At 43.1% G+C, this 12,800-nt stretch overlaps 1 protein-coding gene across 1 annotated transcript; it reads right to left on the bottom strand.

Annotated features, from left to right (window-relative positions):
- Nucleotides 1–10,597: 10,597 nt before the first annotated feature.
- GJA8 (gap junction protein alpha 8) lies at nucleotides 10,598–12,377 on the bottom strand. Its single transcript, XM_058537257.1, has one exon. It carries the CDS (start codon nucleotides 12,375–12,377, stop codon nucleotides 11,058–11,060), a length of 1,320 nt encoding a protein of 439 aa, XP_058393240.1. The 3' UTR covers nucleotides 10,598–11,057.
- Between the last annotated feature and the right edge of the window lie 423 nt (nucleotides 12,378–12,800).

Genomic DNA, 12,800 nt, shown 5'->3' with positions numbered 1-12,800 from the left:
TAGAGAATAAAATAATATCTTTGTAAATTAAGAATATCAGTGCACTTTCTGATATTTCTCCATCTCCCTTACTTCCTCCACGTCACATAGTTCCCGAGTTTATGTTGGTATAATCTGGGATTTTAAGCCTTACTTTTAAAAAATTACCATGTGTTAAGAATTAGTTATGACATTTGTATTTTGTTTTGTAACTCTATTTACTACAGTTAAGTTTAATTCTGTTTATGCTTAATGTCTTCAGTATTCATTACCAGCCTCTTTCGTACTTTGCCTTCTTGAATTTTTTAAAAATTCTTTCTCTTTTGGATTGAGTGGATCATGAAATAAATTTTTCTTTAAAGGGTTTGCAGGTATTTTGAGTTTTTGTATAATTGAGAATGCCTTTCAATTGCCTTCACTCATGAATGAAATTTGGCTCATTGTGGAGTCCTTGGCTAAAACTTTTCATTCTCAATGTTCTACAGATGTTCTATTCTTTTCTGAAATTTAATATGTTATGGAGAAGTATGAAGCCAGTCTGAAATTTTCTTCCTTTGTAGGTAACTTAATAAACATCCTGTTCATCACAGTTGGCACCAGAGGGACCAACTCCATGTTGAGAGGGATGGTTGAAATTGAGAGCCACGAGATTTTGGTTTCTTGTCCTCGCCCTAGCTTCTCTTTTCCTTTAGAGATATTACTAATCTCCATGACCAAAAGTGGCCTCTGAGGGGGAGGAGGAATCTCTCCTCTCTATCCCTCTAGACCAAGTGCACAAACCCTTCCCTTAAATCTCGGTGTCCCAGCTGAGTCTAAGGCCTATCATTTAATAATAAGACTATGCTAAATGACAGTAATTATATCTCATAGAATAACATTTATGATGGTGATGATAGCTAGTAGCTAATACTTACCAAGTGCTTACTCTGTGCCAGGTACTGTTCCACGATCTTGACACGTACCAACTCATTACCTCCCTTAGTCCCTGACTTGCCTCCATATCGCATATGCCGTTGTTTCCTCATCTTTTGGAAGCAAATTGAGCACATTGGAACTCTTTGGATTTCAGGCTTAAGAGATGAGGCTCAGACAGAGAAAAGAATACCCATTTCTTCCTATTGAAGGCTCACCTTCCAAGTCCTCTTTTCTCATCCTAGAATCTTTCCCTTTTCAGGATTTGACATTGAAATAGCCGTTCTCTTCACAGAAAACCTCACCTCCTTTGGACAGGCTGTGATCCTACCCTGTGGTCATAACTGGACAAGAATGTGAAAATATGATTGTTCATTAGCAGTGCACAAAACACAGGAGGGGTTGTTTTCTTATATTTCTAAAATTGTAGAATTATGTCTTTATACTTGAATCAAAATTTATCCAGACGTTTTTTTCTGGTACATGGTGAATTCCTTCCAATTTGCGATTTCAGGTCTTTTATCAGCTCAAGGAAGTTTCCGCCCCTTATATTATTCATGCTTATGGTTCACTTGTCCTGACTCTCCTTCAGGAGCACCCATATCTATGTATTTGATTTGTATTGCCTTCTTTCCATATCTATTATCTCCTCTCTGATAATTTTCATTTCTTTGTTCTGCCTCTTGACATTCTGGGAGGAATTTATGATGTTGAGTCTTTACAAAACTGATTGGGTTTTATGTGTCGCTAATCCTGCTCTTTATTCTCCTTAAGTTCTGCTGTGGCATTGTTTGCTAACTCTGCCAGCTCCTTTTCCAACTCAATCTATTATCTTATTGTCTTGTGTTTCATCTCTTATTTTATAAGTCTGTGTTTTCTTTAAATTTTTTTTGAGAGCACAAAACAGATTTTAACCTTAGTTTTATTTTCTTAAGTAAATATCTTTTGAAATTATGCTATTCTTTTACTTTTGGTGTCCATTGTTTGTTTTCTTCTCATGTCTCTGAAACCTTTCATAGACTCCAGTCTCTGTTGTTATTTTCCTAGTCTGTTACTCATCTGTAAAGATGAGAGTCTCTTCTGTCCCAGTATTTGTGTAGGACCTAACTAGACACAGTAATTAGGTCAATAGGATTTTTAAAAAGTCAAGGAGGGTCTTTGACTACTGGATAAGTAAGACAACTAGACCATAATTCAAGAAAGATATAGAGTTGTCCCAAAAATTATTGCTTTGTTCTGATACAATCATGAAAAGAGAAATTGGAGAAATTTAATGTTCCGATCTGAGGGACATTAAAGATGTCTATATTTATGGTAATACCAGAAATATAACCCTTGTCATTATGTCTGCCTTAAAGATGTGATTGAGAAATTTTTTGTTACATTATATTCTGTTGGTTCAGTTCACTTACATTTATTTGATCTCATCCAATTTCTGTTGGTTTTATTTGTCTAACTCAATTCTGGAGGTGCCTCATTCTTTCTTCCATCTACAGATCTAGCCAGTGTAGAGGTGATAACTATAGGAAATGAGAAAGATAGAAAAATACAACTGGGAAACTTGGATGAGTTAGAAAAACTGAGCAGTTTTCAGGAAAGCTGAGTGTTAGAGAAAAACAGAAGCTAGAGGGAAAAAAAAAGAACCCAAAACTCTGTCCTGGCCAAAGGAGTCATGACTAGACATTACCCTTGGCTGAGGGCTTCCCTCATAGTGGCAATTGTACAACAATCTGGAATTTGCATCATAGTTATCATTTGTTGTTTAAATCCTGCCTACTTCCAAGAAGCATTTGGAGCAGATTCAACGAAATCATTAAAACAAAGAAAACGAGCCAAAATAGATGTCTTTACCTCAAATGATGCTCCTCTCTAGTTTATTCTCTCCACAGTAGTTGGAACAGTGTGAGGGAAAGTGACCAATATAATATGATGGAAGTAATGGTATGTGACTTCTAAGGATAGGTCATGAAAGACATTGAAGTTTCTGCCTTGATCTCTTGGATCATTTGCTCTGGGGGAAACCAGCCACCACCTCATGAGGACCCTGATGCAGACCCATGGAAAGGCCCAAGTGGAGAGAAACCAACTTGCCAGCACCAACTTGCTAGTCTTGTAGCCATGTGAGTGAGCAGATCTACCACCCCAGTTGAGCCTCTGTAACTGCAGGCCCTGTAAATATCTGACTGCAGCCTCATGAGAGACCCCAAACTGCTCCAGAATTCCTGACCCACAGAAACCATGAGAGATAATACAGGCTTATTGTTGTTTTAAGCCACTGAGTTTTGGATCAATTTTTTACACAGCAATAGATAACTAACACACAAATCATCACAAGTGACATTTTTACTAAATATTTGCATGGCATCGCCTGGGGCTCTATCCTCTTAGCCTTTGATTTTCATTTCTTCACCCACTCACTGCTCAACTGTTAAGCCAGAGCCACATATTTCAGGTTTTTGTTATAACCACATCTAACCTCAATTTCTGTAAACAGATAAGATAATTCTAAATCCTATGGTAGATAAAGCTTGAGATCTCAGAGGATTAATGTAATAAAAGTTAATTTTTTATTTCACGTAAAGTTCAAAAGTCCAATTAAAAGGAATCGGTAGGGGTGAGGAGCCCTTTGATCTACAACCATTCAAAGACTGTGATTGCTATGTCCAACATATGGCTTCCAAGGTTGCTCTGGGTGATGACATCCAGCAATTCACATGAAAATCTCTTTTTCTGCCTTTATTTATGACAAAGCAAGCCTGCTTGACTTCAAGCCTGGAACTCCTGGGACATTCAGGGAATCTCTTCCTCAGATATATTCCTATGTAGTGTCAGCCTGCACTGGTGCTGGGGAGTCCTTGGCCAATTGTCTCTTCCTGCCCTGGGAGATGTCTCAGTACTCATTAATTCATTCACTTAACATTACTATGTTCCAGGCACTGTGCTAAGTACTGAATATTCAGAGATATATAGGATGAGATCTCGATCCTAAAGTTGCTTACATGAGATGGGAGAAAAGCAAGAAATAAAATAATTTGATAAGTGCTATGATAGAAGTGCACACAAGTACTGAGGTGTCACAAAGTGGGGAACAACTAACTTTGTCTTGGGAAGTTTGTGAAATTTCATAAAGAAGACAACTGAGCTGAATCTTGAAGGATGAGAAAGAGCTGACCATAGAAAAAAAGGCAGGACAGAGCAGAGTCCTGAAACAACACGGAATTCATTCATCACTTTGTGCCAGGCCTGTCAATATTGGGGACCAACCCATGGTTCCCTAAGGCTGGGGCACATGCATGTGTGGCTGGATGTGTGAGATGAGGCTATAGAGGTGGGATATCAGTCAGGGGCTTGCAAGCAATAGAAATAATTTTGGTTATGTTAAATTTTTTTTTTTTTTTTTTGCTGAGGAAGATTTGCTCTGAGCTAACATCTGTTGCCAATCTTCCTCTGTTTTGTATGTGAGCTGCTGCCACAGCATGGCTACTGACAAGTAGTGTATGTCCACACCCGGAAACCGAACCTGGGCTGCTGAAGTGGCGTGTGCCGAACTTAACCACTAGGTCACTGGGGCTGGCCCTTAAATTATTTTAAAAAAAGAGAAATCTGGGGTAGCCTAGCAAATTGAAAGAAGGCTGATGAACCAGGATCTGAAAAAAGAGGAACCCAGGGTGTCCCAGAAATCTAGGTAAGCAGGAACTAATTGTGAGTCTCTTCAGGGGCTTCTTTCCAGACGAATAAATTCCAACCAAGTTCAGTCTCTCTGTTACTACACTCAAGATTTGCATTCCAGGGAGAGAGTGTATGATTGACCCATTTGAGTAAAAAAAAAAAAGAAAAAACCCCTGACCCTTGACCAGGGGAAGTTGGGTAAACATTACTACGAGTTCCACCAAGACTATACTCAGTTGAGGAAGGGTGTTTCTCCTAGGTAAAATCGAGATTTTATAGAGGAAGGGAGAATAGATTCTGGGCAGGTAAAAACAGATGTCCTATTTAGGTGAGTTGAAGTCAGTTATAAAGGCTTTCTAAGTCACGTTGGGGAATTTAGAATTTATTGGGTAAGCAACGATGAGCCACTGAAGGATTTTAAACAGACAGGTGATATGATAAATCCAAGGCAGAATCTTGTGGCTAACTTTATCTATTTATTTTTATCTGTAATGAATAACTTTAACTCTTTCTACAATTCTTAATGATGCAGAAAAGAACAAATCCTCTTCTTTTGCCCTTCCCATAAGGCCAAACAAGTATACATTTTGACTTTTCCTGAGGTTTGTATAGAGAAAGGGAAGGAACAAATGGACCAAATGTCAATTGATAAGGAGAGTTTTCATGTTTTTTCTGATTCAGATTCTCCTCCATTCCACCCAGTGGTGTCCTGGAGCTAGTTTATATTGTCTTGTAAGAGTCATTTGCCAAATTTCCCAGAATTTTGTGAGCCATTTGTTAAGTACAGTCATTATTAACAATTAAATTACATAAACTTAAAATAAAAAATATGAAACACAGGGGCTGGCCTGGTGGTATAGTGGTTAAGTTCGCACACTCTGCTTTGGTGGCCTGGGGTTCATAGGTTAGGATCCAGGGTGCAGACCTATGAACTGCTCATCAAGCTATGCTGTGGCAGCATCCCATATACAAAATAGAGGAAGATGGGCACAGATGTTAGCTCAGGGCTAATCTTCCTCAGCAAAAAGAGGAGGCTTGACAATGGAATTTAGCTCAGAGCCAGTCTTCCTCACACACACACACACAAAAATGACACACAAAGGTAATAAATACTCAAAGCTCATCACTTCTTAATTATTTTACTATTATCTATGCTCTTGATGTTATCTATATCTACTGCATGGTGAAAATATTTTATAATGTTGTGCTACTGTACATTTCTTCTCATCTCTGTGTTCAGAGACATTATGTTGGTAGCTTGAAATTGGTGATGGTGGGAGAATTTACACCAAGAAAATTGGCAAACACTACAAACCAGGACCTCTTTACCCTGGAGACAGCTGGTTGTTAAACGTTCACTAGCATACGACTGCCCCCCTCCCTATACCGCAGTCCTCTTGTTCTCCAACCCCTTAATTCCAAAGGAAGAATAGCCAGAAACTGGGGCAGTCTCTTCACAGTCTAGCTTGGCTGACAGGTCAAAAGAAAAAACAAAGATGGCAAAAAGTCAAGTTAGTTTTATTTGTTTTGTAATATTCTAACATGTGACTATTAGCTCTAACGTAAGGATGTGGAGGGTTGGAGAATTCAGGACACAATCCCAATAATGCTGCTCTCTTTTGCCAGCGATTTCCCCAGGAAGTTTGTTATAAATTGCTTCTTAGCTGAGTCTTTACTAATCCTGTCTCATAGATGGAAAAATTTGCAGAAAAAGGCAAGCAAGCCATCTACTTTTGCCTTCAGGAAACTTTATGAATTCTTCCAGAATTCTCTTTGTCTGCCTTGGAGAACTTCCCGAAGGCAGAGGGGCTGGAGACTACAGTATATCCAACTGCTACCTTGGTGGCCATTGCCACAGCAGAATACTACTCTCTCCTGCTTTGGGGTGCAATGTCTAGGGCAGTAGAGAGTGACTTGTATTTCATAAAAATCTTTCTTTCCTCTTATCTAACTACAGAACTCAGAATTTTGTTTCCTATTTCTCCTTCCTTCCCCAATTACAATATTTAGTTATAATACAATACTTAGAAGAAGGGAAAGTCTCCTTATGTATTTCACTATCACTTCTAGGCACACACTTCATTTTACAGATTATATTTATGCTCAGGGAGTTTTCCATCCAACCAGGCAAACCTTTTTCATCTAAAATTTGCTAACTTGGGTTGTGCAATCATTTGCACACATTATGCACAGAGGGATAATTCAGGGTCAGGGGAAGGAGAAGGGAGGAGGTAGGGGACATGGTGGGATGAGAGATGCTGTGTGGGTGGTACGTTCCTTCTCAACCTGAGCATGCCCTAGTCACCCTTGTCAGGAGCTCATGAAGAGCAGCTGTCTGCACTAGCCTTGTCCCAGGCCTTCCACGTGGCTTGGACTGAAGAGTTCCTGCATGCAGCTCTTTCACTATCCGTGGGCTCCCTCTGCCACAAGTCAGAGACTGTCTCAGGGCCTGGTGCATCTCTATGCATGAGCCCTAGTAACCTGAGTACCTGCAGCACCACTTTCAGCAAGGAATTCTTGCATGATTAATGATTTTTTTTCTGTAGTATAATTCTTAGGAATTCATAGCTACAGAAATGTTGACCTTTTTTTTTTTCCCTGTTTACTTCCTTCACTTTACTTATTGGCTCACTTTTAATCAGTATCTTAGTTAACAATCTGTGCAGTATTTGAAAGTGGTGACTGTCATTGCTTCAGTATATATTTTACAATAAGAACTTCTGACAAATTTGGATAAGGCCTTCCTCCCTTTCCTTTTATTTCCAAATTAGTGAGGTTTTTTTAAAAAACCTCACTAGTTTCTTCTAGTATGCTCATAGTGTTTCCTGGGTATCAATTCTCTTGATCCATCTTGTGAAGGAGGGGCAGAACTTGTCACCCTCCAATTAGCCTAGGGGAAGTTGTCACATGTGCGTGTAAGTGACATCTTGGGGCCCTCAGAGTTAACAAGGTGCAGCCAACACTTCTGACTTGCACTTCAGTGTTCTTTGTGGGAAAATCTGATCCCCAGGTCACACTGACCTTCAGGAATATTTCTCCAATTCTGTGTTGCATGCACACCTGTTTGGTGAGTAACAAAGTCATGTTGAAAAGCTGATAGGCCTTTTTATAATGCCCCAAGCACTAGGCCTAGGGATGACAGAGCCAGGCTTGAAACTTTCTAACTGAACTTTGAGTAACTCTATCCCTCCTGATCACAGATCTCCCCTGATGGAGGTGTTATAACTGCTCTTAAGTGATTAGAGCTTTTCCTCTGGAGGGAGCTGCACTTTTGATATTCTGCTGTTTATTGCTTCTTTTTATTGGTAGGTCCACATGCCGTAAAGGTCTAATCTAACAAGGGAATGACCAGGAGTAGGAGTTAAAGATGGGCCTAATAGAGCCCAGGGGGGATTATAATCCTGTATCAGTCATAATTATTTGCCTCAAAACAGATACTGAGGGCTCCAGTTCTATCAAGTAAGGGCCTCCATGGATACACAGCTGCCTGTGAACGGAAACTGGCACTAGTTGTGTGGCAGCTTAATATGGGGCACAAAGGGACATTTTCCAGAGGACAAAAATAATTGCTAGTCTGTTTCCAGCCATTTCTCAAGGTCAAAGAGCCTCAGGTTCCTACTAAACATATGGGGTCAAAATTCTGTTCTGAGTCTTTTCTGAGAAAACTGATCTCCAGAGTGTCTACTGCACACTGAAAAACTCTCACCAGCTAACTGCAAGGCAGGTTGGGAGGGTCAGATGGAAACCACCCACCTGCCCTTCTTCCCAGTCTCCCTGCAATTGGAGGAATCTTTCAGGGAGTGGCACCACTCAGCAGGCTCCAGGCTTGGCAGCCAACTCATTAATCCTTATGATAGCCTTGGAGGTAGGTTGGTGGCAAATGCCATCCTAGTTTGTAGACAGAAAGCTGAGGTACAGAGAGGTTAAGGGATGACAGTAACACAGCTACTAAATGGCAGAAATAGAAAAAAAGTCCTGGTCCCTTGATGCCTGTGTCTGTTTCTTCCAAAATAGGCTTCCTCTTTCATTGGGAAGACTAAGAGGGAAAATGGCAACTTCTGTGGCAGCAGGGTAGGTATGGACATTGAAGCAGGATGCTGTTTCATCTAAGGAAACACATTCACCCACTCATGCCCCAGTCGAGACAAGGAGACCAGCGGCCTTCATCTACCCCTCTGCAACTGGTTCCAGACAGCACCGGCAGTTTTCAACTAGAACAGGACGTCGTTTTCTTTTTTGGATTAGGTCCTAGTTGAGATACACACTTTATTCTGGTAATGATCAAACTATTCTCAGGCTCTGAGTTTATATCTTCTTAAAATGGGTCTTCAGGAGCAATTGTGCAGTCATTGGGGTGAGTGCAATGATGCAGTCTCTGGTTCTCAGGCCTGGGATCTTGTTCCTTCTCTCGCCATACAGAAGAAGGTATGTGTGGAGTAGTGTTGATTGCAAGGGGACGATTCAAGCCGTAGCCAGACAGTCACATGTCTACAAGACAAACATACCTCTTCTATTCAACTGTCCATTGCCTGATACATTCCTTCACTGAAAGTTTGTCACTTTGGATTAACCTAGGTAAAATATATTTTAGACTTTCTCTTTTAAAATGTAAATTTTCCCTGGAGTAATTATCAATCATAACTTAGAATGAATTTAATTTTTAGACCACTTTGCTTTAGGGGTACCAAGGAATGGGAATACTGTCAGAGAGGAGGAATAGTTTTGGAGGAAGCTTTGCTCTGGAAAAGCACATCTAGAATGAATATCTAAAAAGGAAGGTGGTAAAGAGGGCCGCACAAGAGATTTGCATACTTTGGGATGGTGCTGGTTGGGAGAAGATAGAATGAAGACAGTTTTTATGGGTACCTCTTTTGGGTCCCCTGGTTGTATCCTGTCCAGATCTTTGCCATGTCAATGTGGTTTCTATTGCTCCTGCCTTAGCCTTGGCACTGCAGCCCATGAAGCATAGCTTTGGTATAGATGAACCACCTTGGTTATCAATTTCTCCCTCTGTTATGGGAATTGATTGGCTCTGGATAAAATTGCTCCCTGTGTGAAATATGTACTTGTACCTGAGGATTTCCCCTGACTGGACTCTATGTTTGAGGAGTATTGGCTGTGGGGATAAAGGGTAGGGGACCTTCGAGATCCCTCTTGTTCCCTCCAGCCCCTCTCCATCCCTTCCAGGGATGAAGCCTGGCCTGGGACTAGACTTTGGGACCCTGGCTGCTTGAGCTCCCACTTTGTAAGAGGCTTTCCCTAATGCCACTCTGATGGTCCTTCTTGTATATGTCTTGTGCCTGAGCAATGCCTGAGAGCTGACTTTCAAGACAGGCCAGTGGTCAGGTATCCTCCAGCTCAGAGCTGAGCTTGCTCCCAGCCCCCAAGGAAAGGAGGTGTAGATTTCAGGCTGAGCACTGATATCAGAAGAGGAGAGGAACATTCTTTGCTTCAGGGAAGAAAACTGCCACCAGGCCTCAAAGCCTTTCAGTTCAGGGAGAGGCAGGGGTTCTTGCTCTCTTTCTCTGATGGTGCCCAGGGCAGAATTCCCACCAACACAAGGGATGTAATTGCATCAGGACCCAGGGGCTACAGTGACCCAAAAGAAAGGTCAGTGAGAACTCTGGGTATCCCCTGGACTGATGATTTAACCCAAAACTCCAAAATGGTGAAATAAGGTTTGGAACCCACAGAAACAAGTTGAAAGCATAAATAATATGACTAATTCCATAGGAAAGCTGGGCTTATTAGTGTAAGCTGACCTTGCAAATTGGTGCCCCAACAGGTTAAATTTGGCTTGCACACATTTTGTTTGGCCCACATGGTATATTTAAAATTTAGTTGGCAACATTTAAAATGCTGGAAATTTCACTTAAAAGTTTGGATTTCTGGCTTCTCCTCAAAAACCAGATGGCCAGTAACACTGGCTGGTAATCATTGCCTGGAACTGAGCAGCATCGGCCCTCTGCTCACCAATTTTCAGTCCTAGCTCTCCGATGGCGATAGAAGAGCCCACTTGACCAATTTAAATCACCTGCCTACATCCTGTAGCCATCTGAGTTTGGGACCCCTGATATAGGGTCACATGGTGTCTGCTAGACAAGTGCTGTGTGATAAAGTCTGGCTGAGTTAGTGAGCTTGAGACAAGACTGGTAAAAAGCCATGAGGCAGCCACAATTCTGACTGGAAGGATTTCTGTGGAGAAATGGGGATGAAAGCAGTTCCTCGTAGCCGTTGCGGTAGAGGGGCAGGGCAGTCAGTCATATGAGACTGGGAACTTTGATGAGACAATGGGTTTATCTTGGTAGCCCTTATATATGGGAAAGGCAGTTTCCTAGTTGTCCAGCATGCACTGTTCCACTGCAGCGCCTGTCCAACCAGGGGTGGGTGTCGGCAGGGGGGAGGGAGGGACAGAAGACTCAAATCATGTTGGCACCTTTATGTTTCATCTTGCGCTACGTTAGCGCGGGTGTTTTCTTTCTTTCTTTGGCACCACTTCATACGGTTAGATCATCTGACCTGGCCCGGCTGCTGGCTTTGCTCAGCCTGCTCAGGGGTCTGCTGTCATCCCCGCTCAGCTCTGGACACAGTGAAGGCACCTTCTCAGCCGGCAGCCCCTGCTCTGATACTTTCTCAGCCTGCAGCTCTTCTTTCTCAGCCTCCTTCCCCACTTCAGGGGGCTTCACTTTCTCCCCCTCCAGCACTGCTTCGGTCTCCTGCCCCTCTGTGCTCACTCTCTCTGCTTCCTGCCTCTTCTCTCCCACCTCTGGTTCTGCTCCCTCCTCCACAGGCTGCTCCTCCCCCTCTCCCTCCTGTGCTCCCACCTGAGCATAGGAAGGCAGTGTCTCTTGGTAAGCCCGGGACAAGTCCCCTAGGGGCCCTGTGCCCATCTTCTCCTCAAACTGACTGAAAGGCGTGGCAGAAAGTGGGCTGGTCTCCACCATCCCAACCTCAGCCAAAGGGAAATAGTGGGACACGATTTTCTCTTCTTCGAGGAGCTGGTAGCCCTTGGCTTTCTGGATGGAGGAGACAGCAATGGAGTGGAGAGATTTCTCAGGAACCTCCTCCAGTGGCTCCTCTGCGGGACTCTTGAAAGCAGATCGGATTTTCTTCAAGGCCAGGTGACTTATCTCCAGAATATTGAGGAAGAGGGACACAGAGGCCACACACAACATAAACAGAATGAAGATGGTTTTCTCCGTGGGCCGTGACACGAAGCAGTCCACCACGTTGGGGCACGGCCACCGGCTGCAGCGATAGAGGGGCAGGATCCGGAAACCGTACAGGAAGTAGTGGCCCACTACGAAGCCCACCTCAAAGAGGGTCTTGAAGATGATGTGGCAGATGTAGGTCCCCAGCAGGGTCCCCTCCAGCCGGAACTTCTTGGTGCCTTTGCTGCTGTTGCCGCTCTTCTTGATGCTGCCCTGGTCTGCGGGGGGCGGCGCCATCTCGCCGTTATCGGCGAGCTGCTGGCCCAGCTCCTCTGCTTCGCGCTCCTTCCGCTTCTCCTCCATGCGGACGTAGTGCACCGCGTGACCCACGTACACCAGGGACGGCGTGGAGACGAAGATGATCTGCAGCACCCACAGGCGGATGTGCGAGATGGGGAAGGCCTCATCGTAGCAGACGTTCTCGCAGCCCGGCTGCTGGGTGTTGCACACGAAGTCGGACTGCTCATCCCCCCACACGAACTCTGCGGCAGTGCCAAGGATGAGGATCCGGAAGATGAAAAGCACAGTGAGCCAGACTCTGCCGATGACTGTAGAGTGCTCATTCACCTCCTCCAAGATTTTCCCCAGGAAACTCCAGTCACCCATTTCTCACTCACCTGAAGGAGGGAGAAGGTAAAAGCTGAGCAGCCGCAGTGCAACCCTGAGTCAGTCTCTCTTTGCTAACTCTTGGGGTACCTCTCCTTTCTGAGTTGCTGGAACAGTCAGCATAAACAGCATCTATTGAGTGCTTCCTCTGTGTAGACTAGGACGAGGGGACAAAAGAGGCATAAAAGAATCTGCTTCTATTGGCTTCCTCATTTGTAAAATTTAATGATAATACCTGTTCTCATTCACTTCACAAGTGGTCTAAAAGAATAAATAAGGCAATATGTGTATATAATTCCTTGAACTCCACTCAGAATAAGGATTCATTGTTGACCATGAATAGAAACCATGGTTACATGGACTTGAATCAAGACCACAAGCTGAACCAAGGTTCATGAAGCATAATGCTGAAAGAACACCCTA

This window comes from Diceros bicornis, chromosome 4 (assembly GCF_020826845.1).
Source record: "Diceros bicornis minor isolate mBicDic1 chromosome 4, mDicBic1.mat.cur, whole genome shotgun sequence".
Classification (NCBI taxonomy): Eukaryota; Metazoa; Chordata; class Mammalia; order Perissodactyla; family Rhinocerotidae; genus Diceros; species Diceros bicornis.
The sequence above is the reverse complement of the archived record's forward strand: the minus strand, read 5'-3'. Positions and strand labels throughout refer to the sequence as shown.

Bases quoted from the DNA above. Each gene is read 5' to 3' on its own strand.
- GJA8 (XM_058537257.1), bottom strand. From the start codon at position 12,377: ATGGGTGACTGGAGTTTCCTGGGGAAAATCTTGGAGGAGGTGAATGAG.